Source organism: Moschus berezovskii, chromosome 2 (genome assembly GCF_049115385.1).
Source record: "Moschus berezovskii isolate FMDL1 chromosome 2, NW_MosBer_1.0, whole genome shotgun sequence".
Classification (NCBI taxonomy): Eukaryota; Metazoa; Chordata; class Mammalia; order Artiodactyla; family Moschidae; genus Moschus; species Moschus berezovskii.
This window is the reverse complement of record NC_142461.1, coordinates 32,979,125-33,003,874: the sequence shown is the minus strand read 5'-3', so window position 1 is coordinate 33,003,874 and position 24,750 is coordinate 32,979,125. Positions and strand designations below refer to the sequence as shown.

The 24,750-nt window shown below is 40.0% G+C and overlaps 1 protein-coding gene across 12 annotated transcripts in view; it reads right to left on the bottom strand.

Moving 5' to 3' along the window:
* Positions 1–9,716: 9,716 nt before the first annotated feature.
* Positions 9,717–24,750, bottom strand: part of FN1 (fibronectin 1) — a 71,403-nt gene continuing 56,369 nt past the window's right edge. For 4 of the 12 annotated variants that reach the window (XM_088827751.1, XM_088827755.1, XM_088827758.1 and 1 more), the window contains 11 exons: positions 23,680–23,856; positions 22,799–22,888; positions 22,404–22,583; positions 21,416–21,505; positions 19,998–20,389; positions 18,758–18,896; positions 15,862–16,026; positions 13,904–14,029; positions 13,274–13,380; positions 10,795–10,905; positions 9,717–10,469 (listed from right to left, as the gene is read on the bottom strand). In XM_088827751.1, coding sequence (XP_088683877.1) covers positions 10,398–10,469; positions 10,795–10,905; positions 13,274–13,380; positions 13,904–14,029; positions 15,862–16,026; positions 18,758–18,896; positions 19,998–20,389; positions 21,416–21,505; positions 22,404–22,583; positions 22,799–22,888; positions 23,680–23,856 — 1,649 coding nt within the window. In that variant the 3' untranslated portion in view covers positions 9,717–10,397. Of the gene's footprint in view, positions 10,470–10,794; positions 10,906–13,273; positions 13,381–13,903; positions 14,030–15,861; positions 16,027–18,757; positions 18,897–19,997; positions 20,465–21,415; positions 21,506–22,403; positions 22,584–22,798; positions 22,889–23,679; positions 23,857–24,750 lie in introns of all 12 variants that reach the window. The other 8 variants (XM_055397164.2, XM_055397165.2, XM_055397166.2 and 5 more) reach the window with 2 other exon arrangements.

Genomic DNA, 24,750 nt, shown 5'->3' with positions numbered 1-24,750 from the left:
CCTTAGGAATTTGACTGTTTTAAGTTTTCAAAATTGTTAATTAGCATATAGTTCAAAAGTAGTTTTCTGAATTTTTAGAAGATCTTTATTACGGATGTTTTGGGATGACACAAAATAGTAAAATTCTGTGTATCTGTAATATCTCATGACTGCTTGAGTTTTATCTACTTTTTCCCTACTTGCAATGCCTAAACACTGTTTTGAAGCAAAGTCTATATATTTCGTTTGTAAATATTTCAATCAGTTAATATAAAAATAAAGTAGAAAATAATTTTTAAAAGGAATATTCTCACACTTTAGAAAATACATGACTACTTCTATCGACTGAGAGCACCAAGAAGTATGACACCCCAGGTGCAATGAACATAACTAATAGTAAGGTCATGGTTTCCAATACCACTATCTGAAAGGAGCCAGGACTCCTTGAAGAAACAGCTTACTGCAGTCTGAGCAGAAAACCCATAACAAAACATCTGGATCAGTAAACAGTGTGTTTAAGTTGGGGGAGCACCTAGGGCCCAGGAAGAAAAACATCAGCCCTCGCTCATTTATGAACCGTCCGCTGAGGGCAGCTTGTCCCTTCCTGAGAGCACAAGTTCCTGCAGGTCTTCAAGTTTCCAGTGCTTGCATTCTTGGACACCCTTAAAGGTCATTTTTGCTAAACACCATGCTAGGCACAGATTTACTTAAAAAAATAAATGTAATAAACCATGCCTGTGTGGAAAGTGCATTAAACATCTGTACCTCGAAGAATCTTTTTTTTTCGGCCATGCTGTGTGGCTTGCAAGATCTTAGTGCCCTGACCAGGAATTGAATATGGGCTCCAGCAGGGAAAGTGAAAAGTTCTGTTAACTACTGGATCACCAGGGAATTCCCAAGAATCATTTTTAAATAAACACATATATCACCATCAATGAGGTGACAAAGAATTTTGCCAGCAGCTCCCCTGCCATTCCCCCTCCTCACCATACCTGTGTTTGATTATGTTCCTTGCTTTCCTTCTAGGAAGCCCTTTGGGCCGTTTATGATAATCACTACCTTGTTTTGATACTCATCAGTTTGGTGATCTTGGGCACATGCCTTGTATTAGTTGCTCAGTTGTGTCCGACTCTTTGTGATCCCAAGGACTGTGACCCAGCAGACTCTTCTGTCCGTGGTGTTTTCCAGGCAAGAATACTGGAGTGGGTTGCCATTTCCGCCTCGAGGACATCTTCCCAACCTAGCAGTCAACCCCGTGTCTCCTACATTAGCAGGCAGATCCTTTACCACTAAGTCACCAGCCTCTTGAAATTTTGTTTTCTCATCTACAAAACGGAGATAGAGTTGCTCTCAGAGAGGCTGAGTAGCTCCTGATTATTAGCACACAATCCAGGGCTAGTTCATCAGGTTCAAGTTCCAGCTTTGTTACTAACAAGCTGTGTGATGTTAGGTGATTCACCTAGACTTTCCCTTACTTTCTACTTATAAAGTGATGTTGCAGTACACAACACTTAGGGTTGCCCTAAGGAGCCAGTTCAGTTCAGTTCAGTTCAGTCGCTCAGTCGTGTCCGACTCTCTGCGACCCCATGAATCACAGCACGCCAGGCCTCCCTGTCCATCACCAATTCCCGGAGTACACTCAAACTCATGTCCACAGAGTCGGTGATGCCATCCAGCCATCTCATTCTCGGTCGTCCCCTTCTCCTCCCACCACCAACCTTTCCCAGCCTCAGAGTCTTTTCCAGTGAGTCAACTCGTCGCATGAGGTGGCCAAAGTATTGCAGTTTCAGCTTTAGCATCAGTCCCTCCAATGAACATCCAGGATTGATCTCCTCTAGAATGGACCGGTTGGATCTCCTTGCAGTATAAGGGACTCTCAAGAGTCTTCTCCAACACCACAGTTCAAAAGCATCAATTCTTCGGCGATCAGCTTTCTTCACAGTCCAACTCTCACATCCATACATGACCACAGGAAAAACCATTGCCTTGACTAGACGGACCTTGATTGGCAAAGTAATGTCTCTGCTTTTTAATATACTATCAAGGTTGGTCATAACTTTTGCTGTGAAAGTTCTGCACTCAATATGCCAGCAGATTTGGAAAACTCAGCAGTGGCCACAGGACTGGAAGAGGTCAGTCTTCATTCCAATCCCAAAGAAAGGCAATGCCAAAGAATGCTCAAACTACCGCACAATTGCACTCATCTCACACGCTAGTAAAGTCATGCTCAAAATTCTCCAAGCCAGGCTTCAGCAGTATGTGAACCGTGAACTCCCAGATGTTCAAGCAGGTTTTAGAAAAGGCAGAGGCACCAGAGATCAAATTGCCAACATCTGCTGGATCATGGAGAAAGCAAGAGAGTTTCAGAAAAACATCTATTTCTGCTTCATTGACTATGCCAAAGCCCTAAGGAGTAAATGGAACAAAATGTTTAAGAGCTCTTAGAATACCACCTGGGGTGTGATAAATACTATTCATAGAAAAAGCTACATATTGCTTTCATAATGCTTTTGTGTGTGTTGGGCATAAAAGGTAATGGAAGGTGATATTAATATATGGAAATTGGATTTTGCCTTAGTTTTTGAAATGGTAGCCAAAAAGTTTCTGAGTTCCTTCAATCTTTCATCTACTCTGTTTTCCCAAACCCCACTTCCTACAGCTACCAAATTGATTGGCTAGTGGAGAAGGAAATGGCAACCCACTCCAGTGTTCTTGCCTGGAGAATCCCAGGGACGGGGAAGCCTGGTGGGCTTCTGTCATGGTGTCACACAGAGTTGGACACGACTGAAGTGACTTAGCAGCAGCAGTAGCAGCAGTAGCAGACCTGCACCAGGGTCCTAGCCCAGGCCATGACCCCTAGTCCGGGTCAGAGATGTTCTTTCTCTGATGGGATTCATGCAGCGAGTAGCAGAAACTGATGCTGAGATTAAAACAGCACAAACTTTATTCAATGGCTAAAGAATGGAGAAGCAGGAACCTAGTTTGCAGATCAACTTCTCCATCCAATTTGGGTGGAGACACCAAATATATAGAAGGTTCAAGATAAAAGGGAAGGAATTGGAAAGAGGGGAAGGAATAATCGTGAGTTATCCAAGGACAGCACTCGTTTATGGAATTCTCCAGGCCCAAATACTGGAGTGGATAGCCATTCCGTTCCCCAGGGGATCCTCCTAACCCAGGGATCGAACCCAGGTCTCCTTCACTGCAGGCAGATTCTTTACCAGCTGAGCCACCTGACCTCCTGACCTGCCTCTTGAGAATTCTGTATGCAGGTCAGGAAGCAAAGGTTACAACTGGACACAGACCAACAGACTGGTTCCAAATAGGGAAAGGAGTATGTCAAGACTGTATATTGTCACTCTGCTTACTTAACTTATATGCAGGGTATATTGTGAGAAACTGGATGAAGCACAAGCTGGAATCAAGATTGCCAGGAGAAATATCAGTAACCTCAGATATGCAGATAACACCACCCTTACGGCAGAAAGTGAAGAACTAAGGGCTTCCCTGGTGGCTCAGAGGTTAAAGCGTCTGCCCCCAATGCGGGAGACCCGGGTTCGATCCCTGGGTCAGGAAGATCCCCTGGAGAAGGAAACGGTAACCCACTCCAGTATTCTTGCCTGGAGAATCCCATGGACGGAGAAGCCTGGTAGGCTACAGTCCACGGGGTCGCATAGAGTCGGACACGACTGAGCGACGGAACGAATGAACGAAAGAGCCCCTTGATGAAAATGAAAGAAGAGAGTGAAAAAGTTGGCTTAAAACTAAGCATTCAGAAAACTAAGATCTTGGCATCTGGTCTCACCACTTCATGGCAAACAGTTGGGGAAACAGTGGAAATAATGGCAGACTTTAATTTTGGGGCTCCAAAATCACTGCAGATGGTGATCGCAGCCATGAAATTAAAAGATGCTTACTCTTTGGAAGAAAAGCTATGACCAACCTCGACAGCATATTAAAAAGAGACATTACTTTGCCAACAAAGTTCTGTCTAGTCAAAGCTATGGTTTTTCTAGTAGTCATGTATGGATGTGAGAGTTGGACTATAAAGAAAGCTGAGCCCCGAAGAATTGAGGCTTTTAAACTGCAGTGTTGGAGAAGACTCTTGAGAGTCCCTTGGACTACAAGGAGATCAATCCTGAATATTCATTGGAGGGACTGATGCTGAAGCTGAAATTCCGATACTTTGGCCACCTGATGCAAATAACTGAGTCACTGGAAAAGACCCTGATTCTGGGAAAGATTGAAGGCAGGAAGAGAAGGGGATGACAGAGGATGAGATGGTTGGATAGCATCACCAACTCAATGGACATGAGTTTGAGTAAACTCTGGGAGTTGGTGATGGACCAGAGAGGCCTGGTGTGCTGCAGTCCACGCGGACACGACTGAGTGACAGAACTGAACTGAACTGATCCAAGGACAAGGCTGTGGTTTGGATCTGGAGACCAATGCAATACCCCTTCTCAATCCATATGGGTGCTGGTGTGTGTGTCAGCATATGCTAATATATTACAATGAGCATATTACGAGACTCCAGGGCTAGTGGAAGTCAGATTATGTCGTCATCTTGGACCTAGGTGATTCTAAACAGTTCTTGTTTTTTCTCTTTGCAGCTTCCTTCTGAAACTTGGTCTCCATTTGAGGGAGGGGCAGGAATGTGATTCTGGGATGACAGCCTTGATAACATTACCAGTAAGCAACAGGATATTAAGGAAGCTTTCTGTAACTAAAGTGCCATTTTTTCCATTGAAATAAAATGCACATATAAAATTTATCATTTTAAACTTTTAAAATTGTGCAAATCAGTGGTTTTTAGTATATTCATAAAGTTGTAGACCCATCACCACTATTTAATTCTAGAACATTTCCATCACCCCGAAAAGAAGGCACATTCTGATTGCCAGCAATTTTCTGTTCTTCTCTCTCTCTGGTAACCATTAGTATATTCTCTGTCTCTATTAGTTTGCCTATTCTGGACATTGTGTATAAATGGAACCATACATCATGTGGTCTTTTGTGCCTGACTTCTTTCATTTAGCGTGTTTTTAAGATTCATGACATAGCATATATGAGTACTTCATTCCTTTTTATGATCAAATAATATTCCATTATTTGAATATACCACATGTTGTTTATTCATCAGTTGATGGACATTTGAGTTGTTTCCACTGTTTGGAAGAAAAACGGTGGTATGAACATTTGTGTACAAGTTTTTATGTGAACACGTGTTTTCAGTTCTCATGGGTATATACATAGGAGTAGAAATGCTGGGTCATGTGATAACCCAAAGGTTAGCTTTTTTTTCTAATTAATTAATTTATTTTTGGCTGGGTCTTTGTTCCTGTGTGTGGGCTTCCTCTAGTTATAGTACATGAGCTTCTCATTATGATGGCTTCTTTTGTTGCGGAGCACAGGCTCTAGGGCATGAGGGCTCAGCGGTTGTGGTGCATGGTTTTAGTTGCCCCACGGCATATGGAATCCTTCCAGACCAGGGATCACACTCATGTCCCCTGCATTGGTAGGAGGATTCTTAACCACTGGACCATCAGAAAAGTCCGATGATTAGCTTTTTAAGGAACCACCAAACTGTTCTCTACTGCAGCTGCACTCTTTTTATTTTTCTATGAGCAGTGTATGTAAAGGTTCCAATTTCTCCACCAAAGTGACATGATCAGCACTTGGCTCCACATATTACAGCTAATGCAGAATTATACAGCACAGCAGATTTCATTGTAAAATCCTGTCCAGCAGACTCCTGGCAGAGACAGTGTTTCTTTCTGGAACTAAATGATGGTTTCCAAAGTAATGTGATGCAGAGAGCTCCCTGGGTGCATCCTTGGCCTGCGATGTTATTTCCCTAAGGGCAGTCTGCTGGGATGGTCAGGCTGCAGGGTGGGTGATTCCAGCCCCAGCCCATACAGGGTGCTGACAATCACCCTATGCTGGCCACCTCCAAACAAAGTTAGTAACTTCAGACCTTTGGAGGCTCCACACAAAAGCCATTTTAGGATAAATTTGGCTCCTAAGATTGCTGAAACTTTTAGTCTCTAAAGAGTAAGTAAAGAGGATTCAAGGAAATGTAAAACATGCTTTAATATCTCATACCTAACTTTACTGAGGAATGTTAAAAAATGAATTTCCCATTTGGGGCTTTCAGCTGAAGCATCATTTCTCTTGCTATTTTATTACTTACAGTATTCTCTTCACTTCCTCTGTAATTTATATAGATTTTTGTTTGCAATTTAAATTGAATCTCTTTTATTTTAATGAGGATATGAAATAGGATGATATGGCAATGATAATAACTTCCATCTCCAATATTACTGCCATATATACTCTTTAAAAATAACTTTCTTAGTCTGAAAAATCTAGGGCAAGGTCATTTTTGTGCTGTACCTGCTTTATCAGTCCATGTGGTTATCTTTAAATGTCCCCAAACATGAGAAGTCCCAAGAGTGATCTTTTTTTTAATGGTTGAAACTTATCTACTGAAAATGGGTTTTTTTTTAATTGGAACTTGCCACTTTTCCTACCGCAGTAATGGGAGTTTACTGAATGGGAAGCAATTTCAGCACTTAAATGTGCTGATGTGTTGTTTCTTAATCACTTTAATGAGTTTCATACAACTAGAAATGGAATAGAATTTTCAGTGAAAATATAATTAAATGGAAAAGTAATTTCGTATACTTGTAATTTCCACCTGATCATTTCTTTATTCACCTCCACAGAATATCTGCGTTATAGGCTTATGTCATCAGTGTAACTCAGTCATATCTTTGCATCCCCGTGGACATAGCCCACTAGGCTTCTCTGTCCATGTAATTTCCAGGCAAGAATACTGGAATGGGTTGCCATTTCTTTCTCCAGGGGATCTTCTCAGTGCAGGGTTTGAACCCGGGTCTCCTGCATTGCAGGCAGATTATTTTCTGTCTGGGTCACCAAGGAATGTAGTGATATTTTTATACCCATTAACTTGCATAATTCACTCAGGTCATTAAAGCTGAAAACAACAAAAATACACAGTAAGTTTTCTTACAAATCAAGTGCAGCAAGACAAAGTATAACCTCAAAGCCGCAATTTTTCTAAGTCTGATATATTTACAACTTTTATCTGATTTTACTTGAATTGCCAATTTCTTGCCTATATCCAGATCGGTATTTTAATTATGCCTTTTCAATCTGGCCTGCTTAAAACTGTTCTCAGGGACAACAGTAACATGAGTCAGTAAAAACTGTAAAAGATCTTTGGAAATGCTCGTGTTTGAATGATTTTGCTGAGAAGCAGTAAACAAAGTTTTACCTTTTGCATTGTGATACCAACACATAAAAGGCCACTGATTTTGTTTAATTTGTTATAATTATCTAAATGTAGTTACTGACTCACTATTGAAATAACTTTGTTTGTAAGTTTGGCATATTGCTTTTGAGAATCTAACAGGCATTTTGGAAAAGGTGGTACTTTTTTTTAATCTTAAATGTGGAACTTGCAGGTTTTATATTTCAGTGTGCAAGTTGACAGGCTCACTATGCGTTTAATTAATATAGTCCAGTTGGATTTACTTAAATGCACATTGGGGAAAATAGTTTTAGGCTTGTCATTAGATAAGTAGTTTAAAGCCAAGTCAATCTCAACTCGTTCTTTTTTTTTTTTTTTTGACCATGCCAAGTGGCATATCAGATCTTAGTTCCCCAGCCAGTGGGAGTGTGGAGTCTTAACCACTGCACAGCTAGGAAGGTCCTTTTTTTTTTTTTTTAATTTATTTATTTTTGGCTGCACTCCGTCTTTCTAGTTGCACCTCGCTAGTTGAGGTGCTTGGGCTTCTCTCTGTTGTGGCTTCCCATGTGGGGCACGGACTTTAGGGTGCATGGGCTTCAGCAGTTGCGGCTCACAGGCTCAATAGTTGTGGCGTGGGGACTTCGTTGCTCTGCAGTATGTGGGATCTTCCCAGACCGGGGATCGCACCCACATCCCCTGCATTGCAAGGCAGATTCTTAGCCACTGGACTAGGGAAGCCTCCTCCTTATGTTTTTAAATGCAAAGACTTTTCAACAGGATGGAACTGAGGTGCAGACTTTCACTAGAGCAACACCTGGGCCTCTTCACCTTAAAGATGGAGGCAACAGCCACTCTCTCTAGCGAGTCCACGGTGGGGTTTCCCCTTACACTGTGAGTAGATCTGTACTGGGTCACATTCTGTCTCCATGAGCACTGATGAGTCATGTATGTGGGACAGTCATTTAATATCACTGTGATCTGTTCTTCCTGAATGATTTTTCCAGTCTTTCACATGTACAGTGCAGCTATCTTGGTAACTACTGGCTTGACAAAGCTGTACATTTAGTGATGTCAACAGAAGTGTGGGGCCTGTGTCCTGCTTAGGACTCATCTGAGCTGTAGTCTCTGTAAAATCAGACCATAAGACCTCTCCAAATGAGATGCTAAATGGCAAAGAACTTTGTAAACTATACTATAAACCTGTTCCAACATAAGGTTTTGGTTTTTTAAACAAATGAACCCTGAGAAAATCTCTTTCTGTATTTAGTCTTAATATTCATTGCCAGGTGTTTCTTGAAATACTTTTTCATTGCACAATGGTGTATTAAAAAGTAGTTTCCATGTCTTGTATATTATGAATTACTAATCTTTACGATTTACTGATTTATTTCCAGTGCTGCTATTGTACTATTCTAGATGCTAGATATAATCTCAAAGTTTTGTGGGTTCCTCAAAGTTAAGCTGAAAAGAAACAGCCTTTCCAGACCAGGACTATGCAAACTTTGTTCATCTGGTCACTTCAGGGTCAGCTGGCAGTAATGAAGACAAGTTGGACTGAGGTTATTATACCACAGTGCTTCCCTAAGATTAGACTCCTAGGCCATGTGATTTAAGTAGTTTGAACACCTCAGTCATCTTTTTCTTTCCCTTATATTCCCTCTTTGAATAGATGTTTATTTAATGGAGGACAGAAAGGAAGTGGGAAAGAGGAGAGAATCATAATGGTTAGAAAAGAACAGTGAGAAGGTTATTTCTATTGTACTTCTGAAGAGCTAGCTAGCAAGTTAAATAAGTATTTGAATCCACCTAAATCTGGTAAAGTGGAAAATATAAAATTATCTGCAACACTGGAAGAGATAAAATGACAAGACCGAATCTGTGTTTAGGGAGTGACAGACTCAGCAAAGCTTGTATTTAAATCACCAGAATGTATGAGACCGGCGCAGTTCCTCCCGTGCTAACGAGGCACCTTGCTGCCGCCGCTGCCGAGTCACTTCAGTCGTGTCCGACTCTGTGTGACCCCATGACGGCAGCCCACCAGGCTCCCCCGTCCCTGGGATTCTCCAGGCAAGAACACTGGAGTGGGTTGCCATTTCCTTCTCCAACGAGGCACCTTAAATCACCGAAATTTAGAGCCGTGTACATAGGTTTTCAAATGTTTGCTGAGTAACAAAGAAAAAAAAACATTCTGGAGGATTCTTTATCTTCCCCCTGAAGTTCTTTCTTTTTTTTTCTTTCTTTTTGGCAGCATTGGGTCTACTTGCAGCATGCAGGATCTTTTGTATCGGCACACGGGCTTAGTTGCCCCGTGGCATGTGGCCTCTTAGTTTCCCAACCAGGGATCAAACCTGTCTCCCCTGCATTGGAAAGCAGATTCTTAGCCACTAGACCACCAGGGAAATCTGCCCCTCCCACCCACCCCCAATTTCTTTATGTAAAAAAGAAGACACCAATATTCAAATTATGGAATGTAAATCTTTTATTAAACAGTTGTCTTTCCACAGTAGTAAAGCTTTGGCACATACAGTATAAAAAACAGTCACCAACCATAATTAGACCAAATTCCTCTTATCACTGCATACTAAGTGTCTTCAATTTTTTTCCATATAAAAATACTGGGAAAAATTGATAAATAACAGATAAGAAAAAGATATTTCTAGGCAATTACTAGAATCATTTGGAAAAAGTGAGTACTGTGGCTGTTCTGAATTCCACAGTAACCAGGACATGCTGTTCCTACAATATTGCGGGCCAGACAGTTAAGTGGAAGCAGAAGTGTTTAGGTAACTTTCCTACTTAAAATTTTGGTAATATCATTTCAAGACATTTTGTATCTTGGTTGGTGCATGTGCTTCCCTATGGATCCCAATCCAAATCACAAGTTAGAATCACTTCATTTAAAATACTGAGCGGCATCAAATATTTTGGAGAATAGATAACCTACTGCTCCCATGTATGAGAAAAGTCTCAAAACACTCCCAGGGTGATGCTTGGAGAAGCTGTGAGTTGAGCTGAAGCTGGAGAAGTTACTCCAGAGCAAAGGGCTTAAGAAAGAAACACATTAACATGGGGTCTGCTAACACCACTCCAGTTTGGATGGACCTTGGCAGAGATCCACGCTTGTTTCTCTGGGTTGGAAATATTACTCTCGGGAATCTTCTCTGTCAGCCTGTACATCCAAAGGCATGAAGCACTCAATTGGGCAGTTGACGTTCTGTGAAAATAGAAGAGAGAAGAAAAATCAACAGCAAATACTGTAAAGTCTACAGAAGAAAAAAGGGGAAGGGTGGCTTCTCTGACAATTGCTTATAGATAGGAGAATGCTTCTAGCTTTAAGCACTTAACTATACACTGGGCAACAGGAGATGCTCAAGAGAACCGACATTATGTTACAGGATACAGTATTCTCCTCTTAAGTCATTTAAAAGAGTTTTTAAAAATTTGGTTCATTCAGAAGAAAGGTACCTATAGAAAGAGACTCCCTAGTACTTGCCTAATTGCCTTTTAAGGAGAAACATGCAGGGTTCCAGTGTACTTACAGTGTTTGTTCTCTGATGGTATCTCTGGGAATACTGGTTGTAGGAGTGGCCAGTGGAGCCTTCGTTACCCGGTTCAGCCCCTGGTCTGCGGCAGTTGTCACAGCGCCAGCCCTGAGAGAGCAGAGGCATTAAGTTTAGAAGAGGTTTAGGATAACACAAGAACATCGCAATTTAGTGCTTCTGTCGAGGAAGAATTTCAGCGCTCAAGCTGGCAGAATACATGCAGTTAATCACAAAGGAAGCATTGATGATGCATTTATATGTATCTCAGAGATGCATTTATATGTAACTCAGAGAATACATTCTGGCTGGTTTCTCACATTGTACATCTGCCTTTGTTTATGCTTTTCCTTTTTCCCGAAATGTCCTATAAACTCCCATGTATGCTAGGTCGCTTCAGTCGTGCCCGACTCTTTACAATCCTATGGACTACAGCCGCCAGGCTCCTCTGTCCATGGGATTCTCCAGGCAAGAATACTGGAGTGGACTGCCATTTCCTTCTCCAGTGTATCTTCCCAACCCAGAGATCAAATCCATGTCTCTCATGTCTCCTGCACTGGTAAGGTGGGTTCTTTACCACTAGCACCACCTGGGAACCATCTGGTAAGGCTCATTCCACTCCTGACTTCCTTAATAAGCTTTTCACGCTAGATGAAGGGAGAGGTTTTCATAGAATCCTAGAGCTTTTAAAAAGGATGTAAGATCACTTGGAGAGACACCCTTATTTTACAGGTAAGGGTAAAGAGACCCAGAGAAATGACTGGCTGTGAGGAGCCTGAAAATCAGTGACCTGTCACCCAGCTGGGCAAATACCACTCATGTTCTTTCACTGGGAGGTCCTGGGACTTTCCAGTAAATTGAACCGCCTTTTGCCTAAATTAACCTGAGTTGGGCATTTTTTCTTATAACCTGAAGAAACCTAAATAATACGATCACTTTCTTTTTTATATTGCCAGTTAACTATTTCAGACATATTTCTCCATTTAAAAGCATATTCCCATAATACATTACCAAGATAGTACAGGTGAATACCTATTATAGAGTCAACGAATCTTGCTTTCATATAAGTGATGTAATAGTACCCACTCCTGTGTCCAGTGTTTCATTTAGCACTTTGCTTTAGAACAGGTGTCACACAGGAAAGATTTTATGTGCATAAATCAAGAAGCAGAGAGTCTAAAGTGAGACCAGAACTGGCTACAGAACAAATTTATACACTTACCAGCAACATTTATACAACATTATACACTGAGCCCATGACTAGAAACGACTAGGTTCTGTGATCTTTACACGTGTTAATGAGAGACCGAGACTTTCCCTCCACCCAACTATAAGTGGTGGGATAAGATCAGAGGAGCTTCCAGGGGCTGCCCTCAGCCAGACTCCTGATGACCCTTCCCTTCTGACAGTTTAATCTTCCCAAAAAAAACCATTTTCCATCACGTTCCCTTTCCTCTTGGGTACCTGCAACTGGCTATTACCAAAGGCATCAACTGGTGAGTCCTACCCAGGAGTGTGAGCATGTTCTTGAGGTTCCAGAATTTGAAAAAGCTGTTGGGGAGGGTATGTTTTCATTGAAAATAAAGGAATGTTATGTTCCATTGCTTTTATGTGAGTTACAAAGACATTTTATTTTGAGATTTTGAAGATTAGAGGAAAGAACAGGAATTTTTTGTTATACTGAAGTAAGACACAGATTAGAAATGGTTGAGAAGTACTGGCATAAATAATGGCCTTGCAAGGCCCTCCATAAGTGGCCCCCACTTCTTCCCATTTAAGGTCTTACCACTGACAACAGGCAGAGGGTGATTTCCCCAGAGCCCACCTGTGCCAGCTCCTTGCCATCCCAGGAGCTATGCTCTCTCTGCTTCCCTGCTGCCTCAACCACAATTTGCTCATCCTAAACCCCAGCCAGTTCATGATTCTCTTTTCCACCAAACCTTGCCTGCTGACATCAGCCTACCTGGGAGTTGGATTTGTCAGACCCACTCAGAACCTGACTTACTCAGCCTGACTTTCAGTGTATGCTAATTTAATGCCTCCAACTGTATTGTTAAGATCCAGGACCATCTTTCACTCTTTTTATTTGTCCCATATTCCTGAACACAACACCAGACCTATGGTAGGCATCTATTTGGGATTAAGGGAGGGTATAAAGAAATGATGTTTTCTAAGATCTGGGTATTCAGAATATTTAACAGCAGTGTCATGGGGCACCTGCCCATCAGAATAGAGCAGGAGGCCTAGTGCTCCCCAAATATTTAACACTTTAGTTGCTGAAGAACGGAGGCAGTCTGAGAATAGTAGGTGTGGGGGAGAGGCTGAGATTGCCAAGAAAGGGGAGAACTGGAAAGGGGTATGCAGTAGTCTTATGTGCCAACAGGAAATGCACCCACACAGGAAGTATAACTCTTAATCATTAGCACAGGAGCCTCCCCCCTTATCTAAATAGCAAGGAGCCTGGACTATCTGGTCTTACCCGCTGGCCTCCAAAGCATGTGCAGGAGCAAATGGCACCAAGATATTCCTTCTGCCACTGTTCTCCCACGTGGTAAGTCTTCCCATCGTCATAGCACGTGGCCTCATCTACACAGACACACAAGTCAGAAGTGTTTACAAGACCGATAACAATAATACACACTTGATCCCTCTGTGAGGGTGGGTTCTGTTTCTTTCCTAAGTTTGTATCATCACAGCCCACATTCCACGTGTTAATAGGAATCATCCGTACAAGAGGTACTGCTGTACAGATCTTAGGGCAGTATTTCCAAAGACCAGATATAATGAATTAGAACAAGTTCAATGCCAAGACAGAGATCATGTTTTAAAAGTTGAATCCAAAGACTTGTAAAGCCTTCTTGTAACATTTCACTGCAGATTATAGTCAAAATACTCAGGTTGGAGAAGTGCTAAAGTGCCCTACAATAACATTAAATCATGGCTCATTTTTGAAGCCTGTCTCTGCTTTCCCAAATCAAAAGATTAACAAACCCACTGTTCACTTCTCAAGAAGATCTAAAGTCAGTCATTTCCAGGGATGAGAGTTACAGCTTGGTAGTGAAAAGCGGGAGTGTTCAATAGGCACTAAAAATGATCTGTGGCAACGTACGAGGGTCACACTTGAATTCTCCTTTTCCGTTTCCAAGACACGTGCAGCTCATCATCTGGCCATTCTCTCCCTGACGATCCCACTTCTCTCCAATCTTGTAGTTCACTCCATTGTCATGGCACCATTCTGGGGGGTGGGGAAAATCAGAGGCAAGGAGTTACTGGCATTTCTGACACACACGATGCTGAGGGTACTGGGACATGCCACCGAATTTTCAAAGCCCAGTATCTGGAAGGAGTAAGTAAGGAAAGTTGAAAGTCACGATTCCTCTGACAAGCCACTTTTTTGGTTGGATTTTAAAATATTATCTTTGCAGCTTAACATTTTCTCGGACATTTTAAGAACCAATTTATTCCATCATAATCATTTCACAAGAATAGTCAATGACCTTCATTTGACTTCTCCCTATTAAGATTTAAAATTGGGAAGGCTAAACTAGGATTTGAGTAGATTCTTAGGAATAGATCATAGATGAAAAGTCACTTTCGCAGAGATCCTGGGTACAAAGTTCAATTAACCAAAAAACAAAGATCAGTTGGCTTCTTGTAAATATGAAAAGTGAAAGAATAAACCTAAATATCAAAATAAAAACAAAAATAATGATAAATCAATGGTTGTCATTCTTACAAATAAAACTGGTTCCAAGGAATATCTAAAATTCAATTATATATTCTTTAACTTCTATACATAAAAGATGACTTTTTAGTCTTCAAAGTTTATACTAAAAACAAACTTCAGAAGTTTGTATAACATACACGACTTCTATTTTAACAAGTCAGTCATTCCTAAAACTTAAAAAATGTTATTCAATAATTATGACATCAAGGAAAAAAATATGTAAGTTGAGCCAAAGAATCACATAAATCAACTTATAGCTCTGCTCTCATAACAGCGCCTAAATACTTACATAGGTAAAAAATACATAGACTTAAAAACAATTCAGTTTCAGAAATTAAAAACCACCTAATTGATACCAAGTGTTAAAAAACTTCCAACTCCTAAACAGCAGTACGACACTTATACTGCTCTTTCCATTTTCAAAGGTCAAGCACAGTAGTTCTGCATTGAAAAAATTAGTTGTTTTTATATTTCAATTTGAATTAAACCATTTCAAATACATAAATAAAATACTCTGAAAATCTTTAAAAAGTCTATTATGTTGTATTTTCCCGAATACAATTTTTGTATGTGTATGTAGGCTTGTTAAAAGGCATAATGGCTAACACCTATAAAAATAAACCAGTTTTCAATAATAATCACATCTCCTAAAAACAAAGACATAAATGCTAATACTAAATCTCAAAGCATGATAAGCAATTTCTAGGATTATTTTAACTAAAATATAACTTAAAATATTAAAATCTCTTTATTAATTAAAAATCAAATATTTTTCAGCTAAAGTTGATTCTTAACTATCTACAAATGGATCATCTTTAGATTTCTTGGCAAGGTTCAAGCTATCCAATGTGTATGTGTATGCATGATATCTGTGTACGAGAGATGTAAAAGAGGTAAGTGTGTGTATATACTGATATGTGTGTATTTGGTTTGTACTGAAACAGAGTGTTTGTGAGTATAAATGTTCATCTCTTACCATGCTAAACACTAAAGATTTTTAAAAGAGATTTGAGGTTTCTTTTGTGTCTCTGCTACCCTTCATTAGACTTGCCTCATTAAACCTGACTTTATTCATTTATCTTAACAAGAAAATTTTAAAAATCATATTACCATTGCAAGTTAATGTTTAACAGTCATATTGAAATACAACCTTTGAGATGAAGCCATATTCAACAAGTAAAATTTCCCATCATTTTTATATGATGCAAAATGTTACTTTGAGTCAAGCAATCTCCCCTCATTTGCTTCATGTTTGGAAGAGCCTTGTCTGCCAAACATGCTTCCTGGCACACTGTGCAATTGTGTGGAACTGCAAGAGATGGACAAAGCAAGCTACTCACTAGATGAATCACATCTGAAATGACCACTGCCAAAGCCTAAGCACTGGCACGAGAGTTTAAAGCCAGAATCAGACAATCGCTCCCACTCCTCTCCAATGGCATAATGGGAAACTGTGTAGGGGTCGAAGCACGAGTCATCTGTGGGTTGACTTAGGCCTTGGTCAACTACATGAAGAAAAAGAGACGGAAAAAAAAGACATTTTATTACAGTTGGACCATAAGAAGAAAACCGAATTATCGTATACAGTGACCTATTCTAAACCAAAAATCCCAGTAGCATTAAGAAGCACTCATGTGTTCCATCGGTGCATCAGCTGCTCTAATGAACGATGCTTAGATTTTGCTGGTAAACACTTGCCACAGGCCTCTTCAAAGGAGCCCATCTTTCATTTTTGCCCTCAGTTCTAAAAAGAACCACATCATTTCTGGTAAATGTAGTTCATGGAACATGGAACAGATCTTGAGGCAATTAAGAACTTTATGGGGTGCAAAGGCTAGAAATTCCTCTCCATCAGTATCTGAGTGACCTTAAGCTAGTTATAAAATGTTTCTCTGCCTTTTTTCCCTCCTCAGTAATGTGGGGATAATAATAAAAATACTTCATCCTGCTGAGGATCTTGTGAAGATCACATGCAATCATGAATTCCAGGTATTGGCCTATTGCCGACACTTAGAACATGCTCACCAAATAAAGAGTAATTATTAGAGGGCGCCTTTTGCTTTTAATGCAAAAGTCATATAGCAATTTTATATACCATTAAAATGTAATCACATAAATGTGATATTCACTTTTACTGCACATTTTGCATAATAGTGCAAAAAGCCTAGATTTTGTACATTATTGTCATAATGGTCAGACTGCTTTACTTTATCAATAAACCCAACTGTTTCAAGTAAGAGGAAGCAGTGGAATATCAGTGACTTAGGAATCACTAATGGAATCTCTTCATGTCGTCTAAGATCTGGTCTTTTATGTTTTCTGAAAGCTGATTTTAAAATAATCTATGCAAATAAAGCATGCTTCAATTCAGTCTCTAAAAATTAAATAAACTAACTTCTGTGACTTTGAATCCCACTGCGTACATTTCTTTTCACAGTGCAAAAATAAAAAACTCAAAAGCAATAATATTTGAAGTGCCTAATATTTTGAAAGGGATCAAACTAGAAGAAAATAGTTTTGTCAAAACTAAGACATTTGAAATGTCTCAAGAGCTGGGAGAACCTGGCTAGAATGCAGAATATTGCTGTTGGTAATGAGTCAGAAGGAAAAATGGAAGGAACTTAAACTGCTAAGAGGGTTTCAATAACCCTCCTAAAAATAACCAGGAGTACAGTTTTGGATGGAATCTTTTTAAAAATGATGAGGAAAAAGCACAAAGTCCTTTATGCTTTTGAAAATTCCTTTCACGTGGCATTCTACTAGCAAAACCACACGAAGCAAAAGGTGCACATTAAATGGACATATAATTCAATAAGCATAAAATGATCCACCCCCCCAAGAAAATAACTCAACTGCTAATTCATAGGAGTTTATATGTAAAAGAACACAATCATCTATCAAATGAGAAAGAAGGCTGAGGTTAAGTATCTGGCCATAGGAATAAAACCTATCGCTGGGCGGATAGAATTTAGCACTCCTTGTTAATAGGGAATAGAGAACTCTCCAGTGGGAAGATTCATGATTCTGATTATCGTCTATTTCACGTTTCTGGTGAATCTTTAGCTGTTGCAGTTTGAAAAGCCAGCTGATACACTACTGGTTTGAAAGGACTTTCTAGGGAATTCCAAAGTGGTCCAGTAGTTAGGCCTTGACACTTTCACTGCCATGGCCTGGGTTCAATCCCTGGTCAGGGAACTAAGATCCTGCGAGCCACAAGGCATGGCCAAAAAATGAAAACAAACAAATATCCAGGTGCTATAAAGAAGAGTCAATGACCATTTAACCTCTCTATTGCAGTTTTGGGCCTCTATAGTCATGAAATATGGGCTAGATAGAATCTGCCTGCCAACACATGAGATGCAGGTTCAATCCCTGAGTCAGAGCCCCTGGTGGAGGAAATGGCAGCCCACTCTAGTATTCTAGAGTGGACAGAGGAGCTTGATGGACTACAGTCCATGGGGTCACAAAGAGTCAGATACAAGTGAACGACTGAGCATATACACACAATCATGAAATAATGTGGGAATAAGGGAGCTCTTTAGACAGAAATGGGCTATGTTGGTAGCATTTTACATCAGGAACAAAACCCAGCAGGCACTGATATGCAGATAAGGAATTTCCTTTATAGGTAATCACCAGGACTTTCCTGGTGGCTCAGATGGTAAAGAATCTGCCTACAATAAGGGAGACCTGGGTCCCAGGTTCGATCCCTGGGTTGGGAAGATCTCCTGGAGAAGGGAATGGCAACCCACTCCAGTATGCTTGCCTGGAGAATTCCACAGACAGAGGAGCCAGGTGGGCTACAGCCCATGGACTTGCAAAGAGTCAGACATGACTGAAGCAAGTAACACTTCATTTTCAATCCTTTCAGTACTTAAACATTACTCAGGAGCAGCAACCTAGTAAGATGAAGAGGGTCTGGGAACAGAGATCTGGAGACTTGTGTCCTGTATCACACCAGGTACTCACAGCTGGAACTCAGAGTGTTGGACTAAACAATATTTGAAGTCCCTTTCAGGCCTATCACCACATCATGTTTGAGACTTTCTTATTCTTATGTATTTTACAAACATACTAGGATCCTTTGAGGGAAAAAGGATGGAATTTAAAGTTGTTCACTTTCTTCATGGAATTACTTCCCAAAGTCAAAAGACAAAAACAGGAAAAGAACAGTCGCTGAAGAAGCATCACTGGGCTGGTCCACAGTGTGCCCGAATAACCCAGACATTCACATACCAGAATTGCCCACGGTAACCACCTCCTCGCGAACCTTCTGCCTCTGCTGGTCTTTTATGGCCTCCACTATGATGTTGTAGGTGGCCCCTCTGGTAAGGCCCGTCAAGGTGGCACTAGCAGAGGTTCCAGGAACTCGGAACTGCATATCCAAAGTGGGGGAGAAAGTGTTATAGTGAGGAATTGACACAACTTCCCCTATTCTTTTCTCAATAACCCCTTCTGTATAAACAAAGCAAAGGGAGACAAATAAAAATGGAGAGTGCAAAGGTCCCAACCAACCAAGGAGAGAAATGGAACTTAAGTGAGGGGTCATTTCTATCTGCCAGATTTTCCTGCCCCAAATCTACCCTGTATGCTCCATAGTTACCAGGAACCCTCACTAATTCTAGAGACAGCCTCCTCTTCATTCTACTTTAGTTGCAAGTCTGGGCAAGCACCGTGGAAGCCCTGGCCATCCCCCCTCACATAAAAGGGGGACACTGTGCTATGTGGGAGACATTCATCCTACCCAAGTGGCATCTGACTCCAACATGGGGTCCTTCAAACACTTTGTTTGAGGGGCAAATCCTCAAACTCCCTATTTCTAAGCTCGTAAGTCTTCATGGTGTAGTCACTTTTTAAAATTCTGCCACTTTCTAAAACTAAGAAAACAGTAAAAACTGATATCAGCAAAACAAATTAAAGCGGAGAAATTTTAGTCAGCAAATCAATCACTTATAGGCACAGCTTCAGCCAAGGTCTTTCTCCTTTGACATATTGTAGATAATGGGATTTGATTCTTCAAGGACAAACCATAATGATAGCATTTGAGCCCTTCCTAAGCAAAAGTCAATTCAGGTAGGATCTCTCTCTCTCTTCTAAGGCCGTTTCTTTATCTATATTACTGTGGAACCTTAAACGATCGAGAGTAACAGAAGTGATTTTATTCTCTCTACTAAACGAAAGCTAATGACACTCTCTGGTACATCTCTTAAAGTAGAGTTATCTTGAGATTAAAAAGAAAATCAGGACTTAAAGGAATAAATGTATACGTATAGCTGATTCACTTTGCTGTACAGCAGAAACTAATACAACACTATAAAGCAATTAAACTCCAATCAAAAAAATATCAAGACTTAGCACATCACCTTTCTAAGAGGTCCTAGAAGTAGGGTCACTGGACATCAGAGCTCTGGTCATTTCAGTAGCCTAGCTTACTTTTTCCCCAGGTGTCCCAGAAGTAAAGAGAAACATGAGTTACCTGTAAGGGTTCTTCGTCAATGCCAACTGGATGACATGAAATGATATACTCAGAGCTCTCCTGGAACGGGGTCCATGAGATGGTTGTCTGAGAGAGAGCTTCTTGTCCTGTAGAAGCATTTGGATTGAGTCCCACAACATGAGGGTAGAGATGATGGTCTACGTCTCCCCTGGGGACATGACCAATTTGGATCTCCTCATTTACATTCGGCGGATACGGTCTTGGCCTATGCCTTACGGGGGTGGCCGTTGTGGGCGGTGTGGTTCGCCTAAAACCATGCTCCTCAAAGATCATTTGTTGCCCAAGACTGGGCTGCTGACCAGAAGTGCCGGGAAGCTGAATACCGTTTCCAGTGTCATACCCAGGGTTGGTGATGAAAGGGGTCTTTTGAACTGTGGAGGGAACATCCAAGATCTCTGGTCCATGAAGATTGGGGTGTGGAAGGGTTACCAGCTGGGGAAGCTCATCTAGCCAAGAGAGGTTAGAGCCAAAAAAGCAAAGCGTGTTAAGCTCCCAGAAGTAGCCTCAGGAAGTCATTATCAATTCAGGCAACAACGACTATTTTACAATCTGATCAAAGCTCCTGAAAAATTAGCAGTTCTTAAATCACAAAACACTTTTTTTCCCCAGAAAGAAATCTTTATGATTTTTCTCAAAGTTTTCTTTATAGTTTAGAAGGAAAAAAAGTGTTAGTATGAATTTATCATACAAAGCTTTGAAACGCTAAGCCACATAAAAGCTGCCTCTGCTCAAATTAAGCCTAATGGAACTGAAATATGCAGGCTTTTTCCCCCTCTTTCTCACTTGAGATTCATGTTATAATGACTAGAATCTAGACTAATTATATCAGCATCTGAAGTATGAGAATATCAGAGGTTTGGTGCAGTAGTTTTTCATCATTTGAAAGGCTAAGAATAGGTTAAAACACAACATAAAATTCATTTAAAAATTCTATTAGCATAAATAAAGTATTTTCTTCAAATTAAACTGAAATTGGATAAAAAGTAAGACATTATTTAGTTCAAGCTTCAGAAACCAAATAGTAAATAAAGACAAATGAGAAAGAGTTTTCTCTTCCCTCCCCACTTTTTATAAAAACACTTTTAACTCCAAAAGAATATACAGACAAACAGCAATGATTGAAACTTGGCTTTTACATTTTAAATCTGGTTTGAACTTTCTAAAGATGAATAAAAGGTCTTTATATTGACTGGCTAGGAAAAAAATGAAACTGAACTCTGCAGATGGTCAGGTCATTCTCGCTATAAAAAAGCATAACATATATGCTAGGCTGTTAGAGAAAACAAAGTTCCATGAGAAATACATCATAACCTGGAGCATTTTTTCACTGCAAGATAAATCATCTGTAATTAGTTTTGTCATGGCTGGCTCCCCATTACCCAGAAGGTGCTCGTTACCTGTCTTTTTCCTCCCAATCAAAGGCTCACTCTTCTGATTGTTCTTGAGGGCAATGACTTGGATTGTGTACTCTGTTCCCGGTTCTAGACCTGATGGAAGGACAAATCATCACATTACATCTGTGGGCTCAGCTCATCAAATGGAAGTTGATCTCTGAAGCAAGCATCCTCTCTTCAGCTGGTCGCCAGCCTCTTGAAAGGCGATGGAGACTTTGCTTTGCTTCTGTAAACACTCAATACTCTGTATACAATGGGCACTTAGCAAATTAATTATCTTCCTATCAAATCTGACACCCGAATAAGCACTTTAACTTCTCCAGAGGTATTCTTTTAACATGTTGTCTCATCTGATCTTTGAATTCAATATCTTCCATATCTGATTCTGTTTTCCTACCTCCAAAGTTTCTAAAAAAGCAGTGTCTCCTGGTACCTGTGTGTTCTATAGGATATTTTAAGTCAAGATAATACCCTATATACACAGCTTTAATTTTTGGACAAAAATTATATCAGAGGCCTATGATCTCTTATCCCCCTTCCCAAACACACTCTCTAGTATGAGTGAGAATCAATTTGCCTCAAGACCTACCCTGAGAAACTGGATAATGGAGGCCATGAGAGGTGGCACTCTGGCAAATTTTCTAGCTTATCTTTCTTTAGGTTGCCGAGTAAGAGAATAGTATCTACATTTGGTAGTTTGCTTTGAAAAATGTGTTTTTCTAGGAAGAACTGATGTGTTTGGCAAATATACAGCAAATAAAAAGATTCCAGAATACCATTATGACAGGACTGAAGTTATTGCATTTTCATTAATTCATGACTTTTGAGATGTATTGAGCTTAACAGCTCCTATGTAGACAATGCTCTCTGAAGTTATCAGAAATGGGCTTCTTGATCTGATGGTAGAGCACCAAAGACAGTTGCAGTCTGTTAAGCACTTTGTGTGTCCCAGAGAATAAAAAGGAAAATGGTAACATGGATGCAGCAATACCAGTAATAGTAGCTTCTGTGACACCGGGGCGGGGCCGAGGGACCACTTCTCTAGGAGGGGACCCAGGCTTCTCATACTTGATGATATAACCAGTAATCCTGGCACGGGGTGGCTGCCATGATATCAGCAGGGAGTTGGGTGTGGTGGCCAGGAAACGCAGGTTGGATGGTGCATCAATGGCTAAAAGAAAACAAAATTAGGTCTCTTTAAGAAAATGAATAACCATTTATTCATTTTCCTAGACTTTAAAAATGGACTTGAGAGAATCTAAGAATTCTATAAACTGTAAAAATGATTCACTGTGATCCTAACACAGAAGTATCAACCTCATTTTTGTTGCTCAAGTCCACATGACTGATCACACATACATATAAATGGGCACAAAGTGTAGTTACCAGTGGAGGCATCAATGACCACAGGGGAGCTCCGGGCATTGTCATTCAAGGTGTACAAGTGGATCTTGTAGTCGGTACCAGGTTGTAAACCTGAAATTGGTAAAGAGATGATTTTTATCTGCTTTCCATTTACTAGGAAAACTTTCAAACTCATCTGTGATTTCCATGATTCCTCCTATCATTGCCTATTTATACAAACCACTAAAGTGGTTCAAAGTGAATAAATTAGAGCATGGTATGGGTGTTAACTGTCCATGAGAAATATGTCTCAAAAGAAAGGCACTGATGCACACAAAGACACTTTCTAAAATAAATTTTAAAATACAAAAATGCTGTGTTAAAAGTGGCCATTTTGGAGATAAATAGGGGTGAGGACCTATTATCTGTGTTTTAATCTGATGGTCACTGGTTGGTAACTGGGATCAGAACTTTAAATCTTAAAAAGTTCTAAACTGACCCAGATGTTAAACATTTTCTGACAACAACTTTGATCTCTGTGAAATAGTAATGTTTGCTTTTTAAATTTAATTTTGCTTTATAATCTACATAAATGTTAAGAATTATACACTCTTTCTCAGTTTCTTTTGGAATTCAAGCATTGTGCATAATTTTTTTTTTTTTTTTCCTAAGGGTTCATTGGTAAAAGATCAAATTTGATGAATGGGACTTATGCCATTTCTCTGGCAAACATTAGCAAAACCAGGCATTTGCAGGACAAAAATTTTGACCACAGGATGAAAACAGGTTGTAAACAATAGAGCTGGGTTATCATAAAACACTGAAGATAAATTTAATCAGTGCAAGTGGCAGAAAAACTAACAAGCTAATTTATGTTGTGAATTGCAGTTAACAGATGTGGTCAGAAGAGTGGGTTCTCAGACCTGTGATGGTGTAACTTCTGACATCTGGCCTGATGGTTCTCTGAATTGGATTCTGGCCATTTGCTGGGATCGCATCAACTTGGAAGCCGGTGATTGTCTCAGTCTTAGTTCTCCAGCTAATGGTGATGGTGGTCTCGGTAGCATCTGTCACACGGGCCCTTCTTGGAGGGCTGACATCTGCATGGGGTGATAGCCACAGATTAGTATTAGTGCCTGGCTGGCTCATATAGTTAAGGTTTTGATATTAAATTATTTTTTATATACCAAATATATCCATTTTTATATATTACTAATAATGTGTAGATCTTCTGTGGCAACCAGAGAGAAAAGCTGCCAGTAATCAGGAAAAAAGAAAATATTCACCTCCTGTATCTTTTTTTTTTTTTTTGAGAAATGAAAAGCTTTACAGATATGGCCAGTATTTTCCAAGGCTGGCTTTAGATATCTATAAATACCTCAGCAAGTGTTAAAAGTATTGTTATCACAATATAAAATATATGCAGTAACATAAGGAAGGTGTATATATATATAATATATATATAATAATATATTGCTAATATATAATATATATATAATATAATAATATATTGCTAGTATTTTGTCATTCTTATAAGGATTCATATTTTTCCTCAACAGGTATGATGCCATCCCTGTTTTATAGATCAGAAAACTTTGACATTTTATGTGATTTCTGAAAGAGAATAACTGTGGGTTATTGATATCGCAGAAAACTAGAATCTGGGCCACCATCGTCTAATACTTAATAAATACACTGTTAAGATACAACAGAAGCCAGCCTGCCCTCCCCAACCTTCACTCTGTGAAAACAAATTCTAACCAGTAGAACGTAACCTAAGTGTGAGTCCTAGTTCATTGCACTAACACTAGCACACCATAAGTGATTCTATGTATGTGCCAGTACACCCCTTTCTGGAGAGGGCCACAGAAGCAACTCAAAAAGATAGGCAAGCTAATCAATTTCCAAACCGGGAATCATTCCACTGTTAACTTAGTGATCTAGAAAGCATTTGCCATTCTTTAATTTTTGTTTATAAAGAATGTTAATCAACA